General features: G+C 43.2%; 1 protein-coding gene across 1 annotated transcript in view; it reads left to right on the top strand.

The window, feature by feature from the left end:
• Positions 1-19,934, top strand: part of LOC116411039 (vomeronasal type-2 receptor 26-like) — a 45,319-nt gene extending 25,385 nt beyond the window's left edge. Inside the window, exons 2-3 of the mRNA XM_031902811.1 lie at positions 18,087-18,210; positions 19,042-19,934. Of these exons, the coding sequence (XP_031758671.1) occupies positions 18,087-18,210; positions 19,042-19,934 (1,017 nt within the window). The remainder of the gene's footprint in view (positions 1-18,086; positions 18,211-19,041) is intronic.
• Positions 19,935-22,978: the final 3,044 nt, after the last annotated feature.

The following is a 22,978-nucleotide window of genomic DNA, read 5'->3' as shown; positions in this document are numbered from 1 at the left end:
TTGATGCCCAATATGTATAGGTTTAGCTAAGTATGTGGCATGTAGGGGCCCCAATGGGAACATACCCCCATATGATCTGTCATTTCTGTCATTTCAGCTTCTGCAAAATCAACATTTACATCATTAGATGTGGGATAAAACTAGTAAAAAGTACATTCACCCCAGAAAGCCATATATTTTTGGAAAGTACACATTCCCCCGAATCTAAAATGGGTACTCATGTCTTTCTACTCCACAGTACCAAGCCGCAAAGCTTTCCTAAAGTTGGCAATTTTGATAACATTTCCAAAAATCCACTCAAAGCTTCCAGTTTCCAGCATCTTATCTCCCACATAGCATTAGGTACCAAGATAAAACACCCTAAATATGAACGCCAGGGGCCCACTGAACAGTTTGATGCCCAATATGTATAGGTTTACCTAAGTATGTGGCATGAAGGGGACCCAATGAGAACATACCCCCATATGATCTATCATTTCAGTCATTTCAGCTTCTGCAAAATCAACACATTTACATCATTATATGTGGGATAAAGCTAGTAAAAATTACATTCACCCCAGAAAGTCATATATTTTTGGAAAGTACACATTCCCCCGAATCTAAAATGGGTACCCATGTCTTTCTATTCCACAGTACTAAGCCATAAAGCTTTCCTAAGTTTGACAATTTTTATGGCATTTCAAAAAATCACCTCAAAACTTCAACTATGCAGCATCTTATTTTCTACAGGTCATTAGGTACCAAGACAAAACACCCTAAATATGAACCCCAGAGGTCTACTGAACAGTTTGATGCCCAATATGTATAGGTTTACCTAAGTATGTGGCATGTAGGGGCCCCAATGTGAACATATACCCATATGTACTGTCATTTCTGTCATTTCAGCTTCTGCAAAATCAACATTTACATCATTATATGTGGGATAAAGCTAGTAAAAAGTACATTCACCCAAGAAAGCCATATATTTTTGTAAAGTACACATTCCCCCGAATCTAAAATGGGTACCCATGTCTTTCTACTCCAAAGTACCAAGCCGCAAAGCTTTCCTAAAGTTGCCAATTTTGATAACATTTCTAAAAATCCACTCAAAGCTTCCAGTTTCCAGTATCTTATCTCCCACATAGAATTAGGTACCAAGATAAAACACCCTAAATATGAACGCCAGGGGCCCACTGAAGAGTTTAAGGCCCAATATGTATAGGTTTACCTAAGTATGTGGCATGTAGGGGCCCCAATGAGAACATACCTCCATATGATCTATCATTTGGTTAATGATCAAATTAAGGAATATTGGCCTAGAACATAATATTTGTAATTGGATAGAGAACTGGCTGAAGGATAGAGTACAAAGAGTGGTTGTAAATGGAACATTTTCTAATTGGACCAGTGTGGTTAGTGGAGTACCGCAGGGGTCAGTCCTTGGGCCTTTGCTTTTTAACTCGTTTATTAATGACCTGGAGGTGGGCATAGACAGTACTGTTTCTATTTTTGCTGATGACACTAAATTGGGCAAAACTATAAGTTCCATGCAGGATGTGCCGCTTTGCAGAGCGATTTGACAAAATTAGATAACTGGGCAGCAAACTGGAAAATGAGGTTCAATGTTGATAAGTGCAAAGTTATGCACTTTGGTAGAAATAATATAAACACAAACTATCTACTGAATGGTAGTGTGTTGGGGGGATCCTTAATGGAGAAGGATCTAGGGGTTTTTGTTGATAACAAGTTGTCTAATGCCAGGCAGTGTCATTCTGTGGCTACTAAAGCAAATAAAGTGCTGTCTTGTATAAAAAAGGGCATTGACTCAAGGGATGAGAACATAATTTTGCCCATTTATAGGTCCCTGGTAAGGCCTCACCTTGAGTATGCAGTGCAGTTTTGGGCTCCAGTCCTTAAGAAGGATATTAATGAGCTGGAGAGACGTGCAACTAAACTGGTTAAGGGGATGGAAGATTTAAACTATGAGGTGAGACTGTCAGGGTTGGGGTTGTTTTCTCTGGAAAAGAGGCGCTTGCGAGGGGACATGATTACTCTGTACAAGTACATTAGAGGGGATTATAGGCAGATGGGGGATGTTCTTTTTTCCCATAAAAACGATCAACGCACCAGAGGTCACCCCTTTAGATTAGAGGAAAGGAGCTTCCATTTGAAGCAGCGTAGGTGGTTTTTCACGGTGAGGGCAGTGAGGTTATGGAATGCCCTTCCTAGTGATGTGGTAATGGCAGATTCTGTTAATGCCTATAAGAGGGGCCTGGATGAGTTCTTGATCAATCAGAATATCCAAGGCTATTGTGATACTAATATCTACAGTTAGTACTAGTGGTTGTATTTATAGTTCATGTATGTGAGTGTATAGATTGGTAGGTGTGGGTTAGGTGTGCTGGTTTTACTTGGATGGGTTGAACTTGATGGACACTGGTCTTTTTCAACCCTATGTAACTATGTAACTATGTAACTATTTCTGTCATTTCAGCTTCTGCAAAATCAATACATTTACATCATTATATGTGGGATAATGCTAGTAAAAAGTACATTCACCCCAGAAAGTCATATATTTTTGGAAAGTACACATCCCCCCGAATCTAAAATGGGTACCCATGTCTTTCTACTCCAAAGTACCAAGCCATAAAGCTTTCCTAAGTTTGATGATTTTTATGGCATTTCCAAAAATCACCTCAAAACTTCCACTATACAGCATCTTATTTTCTACAGGTCATTAGGTACCAAGATAAAACACCCTAAATATGAACCCCAGAGATCTACTGAACAGTTTGATGCCCACTGTACATAGGTTTATCAAAGCACATGACACTTAGAGACCCCCAAATATACCTTGTGCACACTAATTTCATGGCTTATCTTTACCTAATTCGAAAACACATGGCAGTTTTATGTGGGATAGAAGCTGCAGAAATGTAGGGTGACCCCTAAAAACCCTATATTTTTGGAAAGTACACATTCTGACAAATCCAACAAGGGAAAAGAGTCCTTTCTACACCAAAGTACCAATCTGCAAAGCTTTCCTAAAGCTAGTGGTTTTTATGACATTTCAGAAAATAACATAAAAATATTGCAGTTTGCCACATTTATCTCACACAATTTCTTGCATACAATGGCAAATCACCCCAAATAGGAACACCTAAGGGCTACTGAACAGTTTGATGCCCAATATGCATAGATATACCAAAGTCTGTGGTGTGTACTGAATCCAAAATGAAAATAGCTCATAAGGATTTCTCGCCTGCCAACTCAGCTTTTGCACACAGAGACCCCTGACAGCCTATTATATGCAGTAAGACCCCCAAACTACACAGGGACCCCCAGAAAACCATATATTTTTGGAAAGTACACATTCTGACAAATCCAACAAGGGTAAAGAGTCCTTTCTACACCAAAGTACCCATCTGCAAAGCTTTCCTAAAGTTAGTGGTTTTTATGACTTTTAAGAAAATCGCATAAAAATGTTGCAGTTTGCCGCATTTATCTCACACAATTTCTTGCGTACAAAGGCAAATCACCCCAAATAGGAACACCAGAGGCCTACTGAACAGTTTGATGCCCAATATGCATAGATATACCAAAGTCTGCGGTATGTACTGACCCAAAAATGAAAATAGCGCATAAGGATTTCTCGCCTGCCAACTCAGCTTTTGCACACAGAGCCCCCTGACAGTGTATTATATGCTGTAAGACCCCCAAACTACACAGGGACCCCCAGAAAACCATATAGTTTTGGAAAGTACACATTCTGAGGAATTCAAAATAGGCAAAGTTATTTTTCTACACCAAAGTTACACCTGGCAAAGCTATGCTAAAAACAGATTAGGAACAGTTATACAGGGATAAAAATGCAATGAAACCACAAAAATTGTGTAAATCGATGACACAACAAAATAAGTCACATGACAGTGTAATTAGTGGTCAGAATAATAGATCCAATAGTCATGGTGTCAAAATAAAATTTTTAGGGAAAAAAACTAAAGACAAAGGGGTAAAAAAAGAAGTAAAAAAAAAAAAAATTTGTATACACAAAAAATTGTGTATACATGTGTGCAGACATCTAAAATGTGTGTGATAGTGTGTAAGTGTGTATATAAGTGTGCTAAAGTGTGCTAGAGTGTGCTAGAGTGTGCAAAATCGGACAAAAAAAAAAAAAAAAGTATGCTAAATTGTGTGTAGATGTGTGTGTAAATGTGTGTAAATGCCTGTAAATGTGTGTAAGTGTGTGTATTAGGCAAATAAAGAGCACTTACCAGCAGGGATCGCAGGCAGGCAGTCCTCTCTGCAGTCCTCGCAGCACAGGAAGTGAGTGGGCGGAGCTAGGAGGAACAAGAAGCTGGGGAACAGACTCGACAAGCAGCAGACGCTGCGATCGGTCTGCTGCTGGGTAAGTAGGTCGTGCGATGCGATCGCATCGCTGGACCAACTTGCCAGCCCCCTTGGCTCCTTGCCGAGGGGGTTGGGGGCACAGCTTTTGCCGCCGGTGCAGAGAGAATTACACTAGTACCAAAAACGTAGGTACTACGTCGGTGGCATACAACAGCTTTTTTTAAACCGACGTAGTACCTACGTCTTTGGCAGGGAAAGGGTTAAACTAACGTTTTTCTATCTTTCTCATTGCTGGGAATAAACCAAACAAAAGCAGAACCTAGAAAAGTAAATGTTTTGTGCTCCAGAAAGGGCAAAGGGCCACTATGGGCAGGGCCCACCCAAGGAACAATCCTGGTACCCAGACAAGCCAGTCCCACACTGGGGCCAGCCTGAAGGAGCTAAAATTTGCTTTTCTAAAATTCAGGGTTTTGTTGCCCCCGTGTAAATTTGTTTCCTGCACCAAACATCAAATGAAATAACATTATGGTCACTATTACCCAGGGGTTCAACCACTTGCACATTTGCTATACGTTCTGGGTCATTAGAGAACACTAGATCCAGTATAGCAGGTTCCTGGTTGGCTCCAACTTGTTCCCAGTTACTGCCCTGGCAGTACTATTGCCCCAGTCAATATCAGGGTAATTAAAATCCCCCATTATTATCACTTGTCCCAAACTAGCAGCCTTTTCTATTTGCAACAGGAGCTGGGCCTCCTCCTCCTCACTTACATTAGGGGGTCTATAGCATACCCCTACAATTAGTTTGGTAGATTCTTTACTATCTGTGAGAAGCTCAACCAATAAGGATTCAGCTCCCTCTGTTCCCCCCATCACTTCCTCCTTAATATTTGCTTTTAAGTCTTGCTTAACGAACAGACATACTCCTCCTCCTTTTCTATTGCCCCTGTCCCTCCGAAACAATGTATAACCCCCAATATTAACTGCCCAGTCATGAGACTCATTCAACCAAGTTTCAGCAACTCCAATCCCATCATATTTCCGCTCCAACGCCAGTACCTCCAGCTCTCCCATTTTACCAGTCAGACTCCTTGCATTGGTAAACATACATTTAATACTGGTACCGGCCCGTTCCCTCAGATACCCAGTGCCAGTACCTCCAGCTCTCCCATTTTACCAGTCAGACTCCTTGCATTGGTAAACATACATTTACTCCTGGTACCGGCCCGTTCCCTCAGATACCCAGTGCCAGTACCTCCAGCTCTCCCATTTTACCAGTCAGACTCCTTGCATTAGTAACATACATTTACTCCTGGTACCAGCCCGTTCCCTCAGATACCCAGTGCCAGTACCCCCAGCTCTCCCACGGTACCAGTCAGACTCCTTGCATTAGTAACATACATTTACTCCTGGTACCGGCCCGTTCCCTCAGATACCCAGTGCCAGTACCCCCAGCTCTCCCACGGTACCAGTCAGACTCCTTGCATTAGTAACATACATTTACTCCTGGTACCGGCCCGTTCCCTCAGATACCCAGTGCCAGTACCCCCAGCTCTCCCATGGTACCAGTCAGACTCATTGCATTAGTAACATATATTTACTCCTGGTACCGGCCCGTTCCCTCAGATACCCAGTGCCAGTACCCCCAGCTCTCCCATGGTACCAGTCAGACTCCTTGCATTAGTAACATACATTTACTCCTGGTACCGGCCCGTTCCCTCAGATACCCAGTGCCAGTACCCCCAGCTCTCCCATTTTACCAGTCAGACTCCTTGCATTAGTAACATACATTTACTCCTGGTACCGGCCCGTTCCCTCAGATACCCAGTGCCAGTACCCCCAGCTCTCCCATTTTACCAGTCAGACTCCTTGCATTAGTAACATACATTTACTCCTGGTACCGGCCCGTTCCCTCAGATACCCAGTGCCAGTACCTCCAGCTCTCCCATTTTACCAGTCAGACTCCTTGCATTAGTAACATACATTTACTCCTGGTACCGGCCCGTTCCCTCAGATACCCAGTGCCAGTACCCCCAGCTCTCCCATTTTACCAGTCAGACTCCTTGCATTAGTAACATACATTTACTCCTGGTACCGGCCCGTTCCCTCAGATACCCAGTGCCAGTACCCCCAGCTCCCCCACGGTACCAGTCAGACTCCTTGCATTAGTAACATACATTTACTCCTGGTACCGGCCCGTTCCCTCAGATACCCAGTGCCAGTACCCCCAGCTCTCCCATTTTACCAGTCAGACTCCTTGCATTAGTAACATACATTTACTCCTGGTACCGGCCCGTTCCCTCAGATACCCAGTGCCAGTACCCCCAGCTCTCCCACGGTACCAGTCAGACTCCTTGCATTAGTAACATACATTTACTCCTGGTACCGGCCCGTTCCCTCAGATACCCAGTGCCAGTACCCCCAGCTCCCCCACGGTACCAGTCAGACTCCTTGCATTAGTAACATACATTTACTCCTGGTACCGGCCCGTTCCCTCAGATACCCAGTGCCAGTACCCCCAGCTCTCCCATTTTACCAGTCAGACTCCTTGCATTAGTAACATACATTTACTCCTGGTACCGGCCCGTTCCCTCAGATACCCAGTGCCAGTACCCCCAGCTCTCCCATTTTACCAGTCAGACTCCTTGCATTAGTAACATACATTTACTCCTGGTACCGGCCCGTTCCCTCAGATACCCAGTGCCAGTACCCCCAGCTCTCCCATTTTACCAGTCAGACTCCTTGCATTAGTAACATACATTTACTCCTGGTACCGGCCCGTTCCCTCAGATACCCAGTGCCAGTACCTCCAGCTCTCCCATTTTACCAGTCAGACTCCTTGCATTAGTAACATACATTTACTCCTGGTACCGGCCCGTTCCCTCAGATACCCAGTGCCAGTACCCCCAGCTCCCCCACGGTACCAGTCAGACTCCTTGCATTAGTAACATACATTTACTCCTGGTACCGGCCCGTTCCCTCAGATACCCAGTGCCAGTACCCCCAGCTCTCCCATTTTACCAGTCAGACTCCTTGCATTAGTAACATACATTTACTCCTGGTACCGGCCCGTTCCCTCAGATACCCAGTGCCAGTACCCCCAGCTCTCCCATTTTACCAGTCAGACTCCTTGCATTAGTAACATACATTTACTCCTGGTACCGGCCCGTTCCCTCAGATACCCAGTGCCAGTACCCCCAGCTCTCCCATTTTACCAGTCAGACTCCTTGCATTAGTAACATACATTTACTCCTGGTACCGGCCCGTTCCCTCAGATACCCAGTGCCAGTACCCCCAGCTCTCCCATTTTACCAGTCAGACTCCTTGCATTAGTAACATACATTTACTCCCGGGTACCGGCCCGTTCCCTCAGATACCCAGTGCCAGTACCCCCAGGTCTCCCATGGTACCAGTCAGACTCCTTGCATTAGTAACATACATTTACTCCTGGTACCGGCCCGTTCCCTCAGATACCCAGTGCCAGTACCCCCAGGTCTCCCATTGTAACAGTCGGACTCCTTGCATTAGTAACATACATTTACTCCTGGTACCGGCCCGTTCCCTCAGATACCCAGTGCCAGTACCCCCAGCTCTCCCATTGTAACAGTCGGACTCCTTGCATTAGTAACATACATTTACTCCTGGTACCGGCCCGTTCCCTCAGATACCCAGTGCCAGTACCCCCAGCTCCCCCACGGCACCAGTCAGACTCCTTGCATTAGTAACATACATTTACTCCTGGTACCGGCCCGTTCCCTCAGATACCCAGTGCCAGTACCCCCAGCTCTCCCATGGTACCAGTCAGACTCCTTGCATTAGTAACATACATTTACTCCTGGTACCGGCCCGTTCCCTCAGATACCCAGTGCCAGTACCCCCAGCTCTCCCACGGTACCAGTCAGACTCCTTGCATTAGTAACATACATTTACTCTGGTACCGGCCCGTTCCCTCAGATACCCAGTGCCAGTACCCCCAGCTCTCCCATTTTACCAGTCAGACTCCTTGCATTAGTAACATACATTTACTCCTGGTACCGGCCCGTTCCCTCAGATACCCAGTGCCAGTACCCCCAGCTCTCCCATTTTACCAGTCAGACTCCTTGCATTAGTAACATACATTTACTCCTGGTACCGGCCCGTTCCCTCAGATACCCAGTGCCAGTACCCCCAGCTCTCCCATGGTACCAGTCAGACTCCTTGCATTAGTAACATACATTTACTCTGGTACCGGCCCGTTCCCTCAGATACCCAGTGCCAGTACCCCCAGCTCTCCCATTTTACCAGTCAGACTCCTTGCATTAGTAACATACATTTACTCCTGGTACCGGCCCGTTCCCTCAGATACCCAGTGCCAGTACCCCCAGCTCTCCCACGGTACCAGTCAGACTCCTTGCATTAGTAACATACATTTACTCTGGTACCGGCCCGTTCCCTCAGATACCCAGTGCCAGTACCCCCAGCTCTCCCATTTTACCAGTCAGACTCCTTGCATTAGTAACATACATTTACTCCTGGTACCGGCCCGTTCCCTCAGATACCCAGTGCCAGTACCCCCAGCTCTCCCATTTTACCAGTCAGACTCCTTGCATTAGTAACATACATTTACTCCTGGTACCGGCCCGTTCCCTCAGATACCCAGTGCCAGTACCCCCAGCTCCCCCACGGTACCAGTCAGACTCCTTGCATTAGTAACATACATTTACTCCTGGTACCGGCCCGTTCCCTCAGATACCCAGTGCCAGTACCCCCAGCTCCCCCACGGTACCAGTCAGACTCCTTGCATTAGTAACATACATTTACTCCTGGTACCGGCCCGTTCCCTCAGATACCCAGTGCCAGTACCCCCAGCTCTCCCATTTTACCAGTCAGACTCCTTGCATTAGTAACATACATTTACTCCTGGTACCGGCCGTTCCCTCAGATACCCAGTGCCAGTACCTCCAGCTCTCCCATGGTACCAGTCAGACTCCTTGCATTAGTAACATACATTTACTCCTGGTACCGGCCCGTTCCCTCAGATACCCAGTGCCAGTACCCCCAGCTCTCCCATTGTAACAGTCGGACTCCTTGCATTAGTAACATACATTTACTCCTGGTACCGGCCCGTTCCCTCAGATACCCAGTGCCAGTACCCCCAGCTCTCCCATGGAACCAGCCAGACTCCTTGCATTAGTAACATACATTTACTCCTGGTACCGGCCCGTTCCCTCAGATACCCAGTGCCAGTACCCCCAGCTCTCCCATGGAACCAGCCAGACTCCTTGCATTAGTAACATACATTTACTCCTGGTACCGGTGTGAGAATGTCACATAAACAACTTGTGCCCCTCCCTGGGCTGCTGCCTTAATGTTGCTCGTGGCACAGGGAATATCTCTGAGAAAATTACCTTGGAAGTCCTCGCCCTCAACTTCTCGACTAGTTTTTTAAAATCATTCTTGAGGACTCCCCCCCCCTCCTCTAACTTTGTGATTGGTACCTATATGTACCCCCAACCGCCGGGTCTTCCCCAGCCCCTCCCAACAATTTGTCCACTCGTTCCACCACATGCCGAACCCTAGCACCAGGCAAGCAACATACAGTTCGGCATGTAGGGTCTTTGCAACAAATTACCCTATCCACCTTTCTAATAATTGAATCCCCTACAACTATAGCCTGCCTTCCCTTCCTAGCACTATTCCCCCCACCTGTATTAGAGGTGCCGGCTCCCAGGGGGCTCTGAGTCAGCCCGCTCCATACATGCTAGCTCAGAGCTGCCCCCCCAGCATCTTCACCTAAGGTGGCAAATCTGTTGGTTTGTACCAGCTGTGAACCAGCCCTCCTACCCTTGTGTCCCCTACTGCCCCTCTTAACTGTCACAAACCTGTCTCCCTCATTAACCTCCACTGTCCCTTCTCCACCCCCCACTACCCCAGCCCCTGCCAGTGGTTGCTCAGTGAGCCTCCAGGATAAGATACATGTGACAAGATCCACACTGAGTAACACCGGCAATCATACTGGGACTCATTTTGCCACTGGTACTTATTGCCTTTTTAGATTTAAACACCTAACAATGACAATGCATTGACATATCTGTGACCCCCACAAAGCAGGGTTACCATCAGACTAGAGCCTGTGAATTTACAAGAAGAAGCTTGGCCAATGTTCATGTATGATCAAGACAAAGCAGTACGGGCAATCATGGCCCATGGTTAGCATCCAATCAACCAATGAACCAAAGCCACAGAGGGACACAGGGCATCTCGTTATTATATTGGGTTCTTGATCTTTTGGCACCATGCATCATGGTTAATAATACTGGGATACTCATATTGTCTGTGCCCTGGGGGGTACCAGAATACCTAAGATTACAATTTCACTACATCTCACACTACTCATGTTTGACAGTCTAAACATCTACAGAATAGAAATATGCTACTCCCTGCCAGGCAACTGGTTAGAATTAATGTTCTTTATAGTGATCACATCTGTTTGTGGGCATTTGTAACAGAAATGTATGAATGGGATGTTTCACAGTCATAAGACAAGAGAAGGCAAAGGCCTTCTACTAAACCAGGCTCTACTGCAGGGCAATTGTCCATGTAGCCGTGACCATCATCCCCACCAAATACCGGCAGGGTACCCACAGGCTACAGGGGATATGACTATGATATTTCAGGTAGAAAGGCATGTAAATAATAGTCAGTTGAGAGCCTGTGTCACATAATACTCTGGTGGGTACGCCATTCATGAATAAATTCAATGTACATTCGTATCCCATACCAGGTAGACTTATAGAACATCCCCAGGTGCCCTCCCCCTTTCTCTGGGAAGCTTTATTGTTGAAGGGATTTGGGTAAAAATGCACAGAAGCTCCTGAAGGAATGTTGTGTGAGGGTGTGAAAATGATGCAATAATTATAGATCTTAAGGAGACCAGAATATAAACCCTTTACATTCCACTCCAGAACCCATTAAAACATGACTATGTAGTGTCTATGTTGTCACTATTTCAAGTTCATGTTTAAAATCTTCACCCTTTTGAGTCCAGAGTTCTCTCCCACCAACCCTCAGACCAACCCTTATTCACTTCCTTCTTCCCACTTCCCTTCTCTAACCCTGGGAGGAGTCTTTCCTCCAGCCCTAAATGGGAGGAGCTCAATGATGACCGTGCCAGACAGTAACCAGCAGCCATCTTGGAGAAGGCAAATTCATTCCAGCAGGTCAAACATAGGTTATATCCCTACATGAGGCACCAGTTTCCCTGGCAATCATTTGACTTTGACTACAGAAATCACAACAATATGAATTGATATTATTATTGATAAAGGGTGATGTCTGAGAAGAACACAAACCTTGATGCAATCTTGAAAGGAAAATATGGTAAAAAAAAAATAGAGAAAATCATGATTGATTTTATTGCCATGATTTTCAAAAAAGCAATCTCGAACTGGAATATATCAGCCCCTATGTGACAGCAAGCTCCCCATTGTGTGGCCCAACAGTGCTGTTAAAGACTAGCAAGCTACTGCCCTACATATTGCAACTATGGTTCGTTCAGCAATTTCTCATACATCCAAGTTAGAAACTAATGGGGCACTTTTAGTTTCAGCTCCATAAATGGAAAGAGGAGAGACGTTCTAAGTAAAGGTCCATAAGTCCCAAGGCTGCTGCTGTATTGGGAAGAGCAGGACACCGGCTATTATGGCTGATTTAGGAAACTCTATAACTGTGCTGCTAAAATATGTCAGTGGCTGCAGCTGCTCATAGATTGCAGTTCAGGGAAGATATATAACTAAGGGAACATTGCTAGGGATATAGACTCTGGCTGCTCTGTTACTGGCACAAGAATGACTCCTCTCTGCCCCCATCAGCTCAGGAACCTGCATCATCTCTTTGCTCTGTTCTGTGGATCAATGGAGGTTCTGTTTCCTGCCAGACTCAAGGTTCTCTTAGTGGTTCTGATGTTCCAGGCACTTATTTCTGCAGCTGAAATGCCCAGTCCCAGCTCTGGGTGCCGGCTGAGCAGAAGCATCAGGATGAACTACTTTAGTGACGGGGACTTGATCATTGGGGGAATTCTCCAGATACATGATATGTTCCTTCATTTCCATCGGGGTACACAGTGCACACTGTAAGGGCAAGTTAGTTTTGTTTTCTTTCACTTTGCTTATAGGATATATAACACTATATTTAAAGTCCCATTTGATGTGAGTTCATTCAAGATCATTCAATCTCAGTGCACCTTAAATACAACCAAAACATGTCTAAATTTTAGTGTTTGGCTATAAACTTTGTAAAGAAACAGGATTTCAATTTACTTTGTATTTTTTAGGGAGTTATAAAGTGAGAGGCAGAGAGCATCTTTATGATTAATAAAATCTAATTATTAAACCTGTCTCCCTACATAACAGAATCTCATTCAGACACTATCGCCACCTACTGGTTCTCATTTATACGATTGAGGAGATCAATAAGGACCCGGAGATACTGCCTAATGTGACTTTGGGCTATCGGATCTATGACTCCTGTGCCTCGGGAATGATGTCTATTGCAAGTGCTCTCAGTATCCTGTCTGGAACAGAACAACCAATCCCAAATTACAGCTGCTGGAATAACAGGAAGGTTGTGGGGTTCATAGGAGACTTGACTTCAGAATCATCTCTGTCCATCGCGTGGCTCGCAGGGATCTACAGGTACCCTCAGGTCTGTGTGGAAATGACAGATTCCATAGGCTGCTCCCATTCATCATCTTAAATTGTAATGCAGTGCAGGCACCTACTGAAGGGCAAAGAAAATAATTACAGACTTGGAGAAAAGAAATTTAGCATCCAAAGTTGTCACCAGTCACTGCTCAGGTAGAACAAATACCTACAAAGTCTTCTTTCTCTTGTGGTCTAGTGTCATTTAAGAAATTACAATAATTTGCCAGCTTAAATTCTGTCTGTTTTTGAGGTACACAATGAAAAATGTCGTTCACTGTCAATGACAAAATGGTGTTTCTTTTGCAGATCAAGACTGTTAGATATCTTCCAGTTTTTCACGAGATCAATTTTAAACTAATAGGCACATCAGGTTTTTGGAATGGAAAACGTTCACTCTACTTTAGAATTCTTTGAAGAGTTCCAAAGAATTATTGAATGGCTTTAACGTTAGTTAAATAGCACAGTCTATGGCTGTGGTTCCCAAATCTTGAGGCTCCTCTAGAGGGCCTGGAGCTCTGGCTGATGTGACCAGTTGAAGTGAGATTCAGGAGACTGATGGGCTTGAAGGTCATTGGTTGGGATTTGTAATACACAAATATTTTTTGTGGTACAATGTGGTTGAATGGCAGATACCTGGCTACATTTTGGACCACCAAGTGGGTCTTGAACTAAAAAATTCTGGAAACCAACCACTGGTCCATGGTAAGATTTCATTAAGAAAGATACATTTTCTTGGTTGTTTTCACACTCAAATTCAAGAAAGAATTTAAAGATTTTGATAATCTGCCCTTATCAATAACAAGGGTTAAGCTATTTAAAAAAAACATTTAGATATATACATATTCAATTTATTTACAAAAACGGTTCAACCATTCCAGAACCCTCTACGGGATGAATCAGATAAAGCAAATAAACCCAAAGCTGTGCATCCATCAGCTCATTTCCTTACTGCTCACCAAGGGCAATATGATTGGTTGATCACTTCAACTATACACTTTAAGATCTTTCTCCCTGAGGAGACGCTGTGGAGTACCAGGAAGGTGGGAGCCTGAAGACTGGGTAACCCGGAGTGTAGCCATAGATCACAGAACTGGTGTCAGAGGCCATGATATAGTGAACTTTAATAACTAGAAGTGTAACAATGCACACAATAATAATAATACACACTGAATATAACGTGGCAGGCAGAGGCATAATCCAAAAACAGGCAAAAGGTCAGGGCAAGCGGCAATGAAGCGAAGTCGAGGACAGGCCATGGTCAAAACCAGGAAATCAAGGCAGAACTAGGAAGGGCTCAGGAACAAGGCAGAAGCAGGATCAGGACATGGAACTGGAGCTTGGAACCAGCGAGAACAAGAATAGACATATAACGTCTCTGCCCAACAGTTACAGAGATTCCTGTGCCAAAAGTCAAAATGTCCCAAACAAATGAGTGCCCGTCTATTGCCTTCACCATCCATAGAGTAATAAGTATTAGTTTATGTAGCAGGTAGCTAATTAGCTGCTTCTTATTTTTATTTTGTTGACATGTTTTTCTTGTATCTACAGATCAGTTACGGCTCTGCTGATCCCATATTTAATAACAGACTAGAGTTTCCGTCTTTCTACCGAATGAGCCCCAATGAGTTAAATGAAATTGATGCTATAATGAGCCTGATTAGGCATTTTGGCTGGAAATGGGTTGGGCTTGTTGTAATGGATGATGACACTGGGCACAGGGCAAGTGAAAGGCTACAAAATCAAATGAACAAAGATGGCGGCTGCTTGGCCTTCCTCATTAGACTTAAAAATTGGTCAGATGTAAATAGGTCAAAAGTAAATATTACAGACATAAATAGGTCTATAGCGCAGACAATCTACAAGACCACAGCCAATGTGATCATTCTTTTTACCAGTACTCAGCATATTGACAGTTTTAATCTTTTTTTTGCCCGAAATAAAATGCCGAAGAAAATATGGATTGCGTCCTCCTCTTTCTCCCGTGTAATCGAGCTGCGACATTCACAAATACCAGTAACTTTCAATGGTACTTTGGCAATTTCCTTCCAACAAGGGGAGATTCCTGGTTTTAAGCAATTTTTCTATTCCGTAAATCCATATACATATCAACGGCATGAGTTCTTCACAGAAATTTGGGAACTATTCATTAATTGCACCTTTTCAGAGACCGACATCTCACTTAGAAAATGTACCGGGAATGAAACATTTGATGATACAGTTCTGTCATTCTATGAAACATTTAATTACAGAATAGCTTATGGGGTTTACACTGCAGTTTACACAATGGCTCACACTCTCCATGAACTGTACGGCACAATGACACGTTCCCCTAAATCAGCAGAGAGCCTACACATGTACTTTAAGCAATGGCAGGTACGTTCCTTTGTACAGTAATTATACATTAATACCTTTAGTCCTGCTCATTGTAAGTATTTTCCTAAACAGACTAGCATTACATTTAAGCATTCTAGAAAGTTTCACTAATTGAACACTAAGACCTACTGTATAACCCAGTCTGTAAGGGTCACCAATTACCAACTCAACCCCAATCACAATGGCAAGAAGAAGGTGGGTGTTCCTTGCACCCAAAAGTGTTGGGATCCTTATAGATACTGGGACCAATTATAGGTAAGAAGAATTGAATGACAGAAGGGTGAGTAGGACAAGATGGTGCCAGAAATACTTTATATCAGAGCTCAACTTGTGATCTTTCAGTTTTTGTTGGAGTATCACCATCTAAGAACCAAAGAACTTGTTCTTTATTTTTTTCATAGCTTTGTAATTACACAACACTATTATGTTCTTTTGGCAAGTTTGTAGCCCCACTTTGCATTTGTCTATGTGTCTTTCAGTTTCTTTATCCAACATACCTGTAATATCTAAGCCACATGTTTCTTCTTGACCACTGGGGATTTTATGTCAATATATTACTGTATTTAAGCACGAATCCCTTGTAGGCAGATCAGATGACTTTCTTGGGAAGGTCCGACTTGTCCATTTATTTTTAGCCCAGAGTGAATGACAATGATAAACCTTTAGATTAGGGAGGGCACAAGCAGGTGTTTGGTTTTCATCCCACACAAAAGATAAGGGTGTTAAAGAGCATTTGCATAATTTTTCACGGGAATTAGTAGACATGGCAACCTGTTTATCAGTGATCTACAACCAGCGGATCGGGGGGGAGGGGGGGCATGTGGCTCGCCAACCCTTTGGATGTTGCTCTCAGTGGCCTCAAAGCAGGAACTTGTTTTGGAATTTCTGGTTAGGATGCAGGTTTGATTGCATAAAAACATAAAAAATTGCCAAACAGAGCCTTCTGCAGGCTTCCAAACAACATAGGGGCCATCAAACAGACAATTATAACTCTCATTGGCAACTCCAGGAACTTTTTCCATACTTGTGTTGCTCTCCGAAAGTTTTTCCATTTAAATGTGGTATAAAAGTTTGGGGTCCCTTCTGTATAAAAATATAATATTTTTTAAAGAAATGACATATGTATTTTTATATATTTTTAAGCTAAATGCATTGATGCGGCATGTGGCATTTAGAACCTCTTCTGGGGACCAGATATACTTTAGAGACAATGGAGACCCACCAGCCCGTTATGATATTCTGAAATGGTACTTCTTTGGAGAAGAAAATATACAGAGCGTAAAGGTTGGGAGCTTTGACACATCCAGATCTGATGGGGATCAATTATTTATCAATAACAGCGCCAATCTCTGGGGCCCGTACTTTTCAGAGGTAACATCTCAGATGAAGTCTGGTTCCTTTGTGTTTTGAGTTCATGGAAGCCAACATGGGATCAGAAACCCTTTTTTTTATTTGGTGCCAAACCGTAGCATGATGATTTCACGTGCTGACACTGTTTGGTGACAAATTTGAAGCAAAAGATTGCCAAGGACACAATACCCAAATATAGGTCTTACTCTGTGAGTTTCTGGTTGCACTCTCCACCTTATCTGGTCTGGTCCTCTTGATTCTGGGATTTTGTTTTATCTCCTCTTGTTCCTTCATGTTTGAGTATTATGTTAACCAGCCTATTGTGGTCCCATCTTTATGTCCTAATCTGAAGAATGCCATGGAATCTAGGCTTTATTTATTGGTTGTGGACAATGGTCTGAGGAGGACTAATTTGTGTAGAAAGCCTCAAGTCTCAATTTGCAATACATTTAGGCTCAATGAAAGAAGATTCTGCAACAAAAACAAAACTCTCTAGATGGATCAGAGGAACAATTTCGCGGGCATATATAGCTCTTGACAAGGATCCCCAGGGCGAGGTCAACCAGATATTTAATTGTTTCTTGGGCTAGGAGGAATAAGGTTTCTGCAGATTAGGGCTGTGTAGGTCTGCCCCATGGTCTCCCATTCACACATTTGCTAAGTTTTAGAGATGTTCTTATTAGAGAGCAGTTTTGGCAGGAAAGTTCCGCAATCAGTTGTATCTATAAGGAAGACTATGTCTTGTTTCTCCCTTTGCTTTGTATTTTACTTGATGGGACTGCTTTGCCCACCAAGGATGTTAAAGAAAGATTTTTTTGTATAACTTAATATTAAATGTACTTTTCTCTAGTCACTCGGGGGGGCACTGGACCACCCTCACTGAAACATTGTCCCCCGAGTAATTGAGAGTTTTTTGTTATGGTTTGTTATGGAGCCTTTTTATCTTTAGTGTCCTGCCTCCTATAAGGAAGAGCTTAACCCCAAGGTTCCTGTCTCCTCTAAGTCACTAGAGATTTATTGGTACGTAATACCAAAAACTTCTTGCTCCACATAAAGGAATCTCCAAGAACAGATTCTCTTGTTGTCCCAGAAATGTTAGTTTTCCATAAATCTTTTCCAAGAGATTGCTGGGGATAGGTGGATAGGTTCCACCATTAGTGATGGGGAGTAAAAAGAAGACATTTGTACATGCAAGGGCCTCAACTTCAATGTTGCAATGTTATTGCTATTGTTTTCTGCAACCAAGCCAATATGGATTCTGTCAATTGCTTGTACTCATAGCATAAGATTGGATTTATTTATTTTCACATTTATTTTATATGCTATAAATTCATGTTTCTATTCTACCCCACAGTTTGCCCATTCTCGCTGTAGCGAGCCCTGTAAGCCTGGATTCAGGAAAGCTAAAGTAGAAGGGGCGCCAAGTTGCTGTTATACCTGTGTAATGTGTGCCGATGGGGAGATGTCTAACATAACAGGTACGTCTCATACTAATGGCAGTGTGGGTCATCGTCAAATACCTCCGACAGAGAACTTCAATGCCACTCCAGTTGTTAAAAGGTTAATAGTAAGGTTGCAGCATCCCCTTAGTCCCTTAGGATTCCTTCTCCTCCTGTAACTCACTCGGCCCCCTCCCAACTTTGGCTCCTGACTACTGAGCATGCTCAGTTCTTCTCAGGTTACCAAACACACCCTCTAGTCTAGCAGCCAATCAGGATATGGCATTTCTCCTGAGATCAGTTTAACAACTGCTGTACACAATCCAAGAAGGACTTTTTTTAATCAAAGTAAGTTCTGCCTGTGTAAGCCTGCATTCTTCATTGCATGAACTTTAAAGACGCCTAAACCATACACAATTGGATGAGGTAACACAATATCAGAAGGATAAAGGGTACAATTTTCATTGTCTCGGACCCATGCCCTTCATAGTTATATCTGTTTCATTATTTTACCTTAAATATATCCATGGCCACTTGTTTCCCAGGATGTCAGTCTTAGTAATGAAATAACTCAATCACTGTTAATAACATTTCCCAGTTATTCATGAGTGTAACACTGGGGAGAGAAACCTTAATGCATTTGGTTCCTGAGTTACACTTGACCTTGTAGAGCAAAGGATTGGCTGTTGGGACAGTTGACCCGCCCTTGTTCTTCTGTTGCACAATGAGATGTAAGGATGGATGAGAAAATAATTTCTGTGTGGAACAAGGTTCCTATATTTCATTTTTTTCTTTAGTTTAATAAGTTGGGCAACTGAGTTGTACCCCAGAATCTAACACCTTATTTTCCTTTTTTCAATGTTATTACAGATGCCCAGAGTTGTACAAAATGCTCTAAATATGAAAAGTCAAACAGTGGGAGAACCAGCTGCATCCCGAGGGATATAAATTACCTTTCCTATGATGAACATTTGGGTTCTACTTTATCCTCCATCTCTGTAACATTCTCCATCACTTGTGCTGTAATCCTGGGAATCTTTATAAAGTACCGCGAGACTCCTATAGTGAGAGCCAACAACCGATATCTCAGCTGTCTCCTCCTCATCTCTCTCATGTTGTGTTTCCTCTGCACTTTATTATTCATTGGGCGCCCAACTCAGATATGTTGTCTCCTCCGACAAGTAACATTTGGGATTGTATTTACTATTTCTGTTTCTTCTGTGTTGGCTAAAACTCTCACAGTTATTATTGCCTTCAATGCCACAAAGCCTGGGAGCAAGCTGAAGAAGTATGTAGGAACCCAACTGGCCATCTTATTAGTCATTGTATGTTCCTTGGGTGAAATTATAATCTCCATGGTATGGTTGGCCTCCAATCCCCCATTTCCAGAAGATGATATGCTTTCCGATGCAGATAACATTATTCTGCTGTGCAATGAAGGATCCGACTGTTTCTTCTTCTGTATAATTGGATATATAGGAACGTTGGCCCTACTGAGTCTCATTGCTGCATTTCTAGCCAAGGATTTCCCTGACCGATTTAATGAGGCTAAAAACATCACTTTCAGTATGTTGGGGTTCTGTAGCGTGTGGGGGGCATTTGTCCCTGCATACCTGAGCAGTAAGGGCAGTAGAATGGTGGCAGTTGAGATATTTGCCATCTTATCCTCCAGTGCTGGGTTATTGGGCTGTATATTCATTCCCAAGTGCTATATCTTATTTCTAAGGCCAGAACTGAACACAAAAGCCAACAGAATTATTTAGGGCTGGGAATTACTGAGAATCCTGGGGGAATAAAAAGGTAAATGTCAACAAATTGGACAATATTTATTTACATTGTATCCTGTACTCTGGTTTCCTGATTTCTTCAACTTTCAGAGGTTTCTGTGACACTTGGTATTGGGCATAGGAAATCCTTCCTGGAACCCATTGTATGTGGGCAGCTGTGCTCTGCTGTGGGTTCTGTTTAGTGTTGAGCAAATTTTTTCACCAGGCATGGATTCCGCATTTCGGCATCGGTGAATTGCTTTGTGAAATTTCAGTGAAAATTCACTGCAGAAAAATTAGCCACACAGAAAAAAATTGTTACGCATCAAATTGTGTGCGGTTGCGCCAAAAAGGGCATGGTCGTGTCAAGATTGGGTGCAGTCACGTAAAAAAGGTGGGCAACCAAAAAATGGAGCGGGCACCAAAAAAAAAACAAAAAAAAAAATCACACTACAAATGCATTTTGCCATTTTGCGAATCTTCTTGCCATATCCCAAATTTCATGGCGCAGCGGGAAAATGTCACACACGTCAAAAAAAATGACATGCGTGATTTTTATTATGCTGCTGACAATTTTTTCATGTGGGAGCCATTTTTTATGAGCCAAATTTTGCCGCCCATTTTGTGAAACCATCTGCCACTGGCAAAATGCAGAAATTCAACACCAGTCCATGCCTGGCAAATAATTTCGCCCTTCACTACTTATCAGTGGCAATAGATCTGGAATTTGTCTTTTCCTATTAAGAAGCTTGGCCAATGTTCATGTATGATCAAGACAAAGCAGTACGGGCAATCATGGCCCATGGTTAGCATCCAATCAACCAATGAACCAAAGCCACAGAGGGGCACAGGGCATCTCGTTATTGTATTGGGTTCTTGATCTTTTGGCACCATGCATCATGGGTAATAATACTGGGATACTCATATTGTCTGTGCCCTGGGGGGTACCAGAATACCTAAGATTACAATTTCACTACATCTCAAACTACTTATGTTTGACAGTCTAAACATCTTCAGAATAGAAATATGCTACTCCCTGCCAGGCAACTGGTTAGAATTAATGTTCTTTATAGCGATCCCATCTGTTTGTGGGCATTTGTAACAGAAATGTATGAATGGAATGCTTTATAGTCACAAGAGAAGACTTTAAGAGGGGTATCGTTGCCTTCTACTAAACCAGGCTCTACTGCAAGGCAATAGTCCATGTAGCCGTGACCATCACACCAAATACCGGCAGGGTACCCACAGGCTACAGGGGATATGACTATGATATTTCAGGTAGAAAGGCATGTAAATAATAGTCACTTGAGAGCCTGTGTCACATAATTCACATTCATGAATAAACCCAATGTACATTCGCAACCCATACCATGTTGACTTATGGAACCTCCCCAGGTGTCCTCACCTTTCTCTGGGAGGCTTTATTGTTGAAGTGATTTGAGTGAAAACGCACAGAAGCTCCTGAAGGAATGTTGCGTGATGGTGTGAAATTGATACAATAATTATAGATCTTAAGGAGACCACAAGATAAACCCTTTAAATTACACTCCAGAACCCATTAAAGATAACTATGTGGTGTCTAAGAGCTTCAGTACTTGTTTGAATTCATATGAATCACTATTTCAAGTTCATGTTTGAAATCTTCACCCTTTTGAGTCAAGAGCTCTCTCCCAACCCTTATCCACTTCTTCTTCTTCCTACTTCCTTTCTGTAACCCTGGGAGGAGTCTTTCTTCCAGCTCTAAATGGGAGCAGCTCAATCATATAGGTTATATCTCTACATAAGGCGCCAGTTTCCCTGGCAATCATTTGACCCTGACTACAGAAATTCCAACATTATGGATTGATATTATTATTGATATAGGGTGATCTCTGAGAAGAACACAACATTGAAGCCTCACAGGACAAGGGATGACCCACCATGACACCATTAACCTGATTTATTCATTTGTTTAATCACATTTTGCTGTCATTTTTGTAAAACAGGGCTCCCCAACCTTTCTTACTCTGGAGCCACAGTCAAATGTAAAAAGACTTGGGGAGCAACACAAGCACCATAAAAGTTCATGGAGGAGCCAAATAAGGGCTGTGATTGGCTATTAGGGGCCTCTATGCACCCTATCAGCTTACAGGGGCTTTATTTGGTAGGAAATCTTGTTTTGATTCAACCAAAACTTGCCCCCAAGTCAGGAATTCAAAAATAACTCCCTGGTTTGGGGGCACTGAGAGCAACACCCAAGGGGTTGGGGAGCAATATGTTCCCCCTGAGCCACTGGTTGGGGATCACTGTTGTAAAACATGACAAAATATTGTGATTGCAATCTTTTTCTTAACACTCGCTTGTTAGAAACAGGACAAACCTTGATGCAATCTTGGAACAGGAATATATCAGCCCCTATGTGAGAGCAAGCTCCACATTGTGTGGCCCTACAGTGCTGTTAAAGACTAGCAAGCTACTGCCCTACATATTGCAACTATGGTTCGTTCAGCAAATTCTCATAGTTACATAGTTACATAGTTACATAGTTACATAGGGTTGAAAAAAGACCTGTGTCCATCAAGTTCAACCCATCCAAGTAAACCCAGCACACCTAACCCACACCTACCAATCTATACTCACATACATAAACTATAAATACAACCACTAGTACTAACTGTAGATATTAGTATCACAATAGCCTTGGATATTCTGATTGATCAAGAACTCATCCAGGCCCCTCTTAAAGGCATTAACAGAATCTGGCATTACCACATCACTAGGAAGGGCATTCCATAACCTCACTGCCCTCACCGTGAAAAACCACCTACGCTGCTTCAAATGGAAGCTCCGTTCCTCTAATCTAAAGGGGTGACCTCTGGTGCGTTGATTGTTTTTATGGGAAAAAAGAACATCCCCCAACTTCCTATAATCCCCTCTAATGTACTTGTACAGAGTAATCATGTCCCCTCGCAAGCGCCTCTTTTCCAGAGAAAACAACCCCAACCTCGACAGTCTCACCTCATAGTTTAAATCTTCCATCCCCTTTACCAGTTTAGTTGCAC

Source organism: Xenopus tropicalis, chromosome 5 (genome assembly GCF_000004195.4).
Source record: "Xenopus tropicalis strain Nigerian chromosome 5, UCB_Xtro_10.0, whole genome shotgun sequence".
NCBI classification, from domain to species: Eukaryota; Metazoa; Chordata; class Amphibia; order Anura; family Pipidae; genus Xenopus; species Xenopus tropicalis.
Note: the sequence above shows the minus strand (reverse complement) of the source record. Positions and strands in the feature narration are given on the sequence as shown.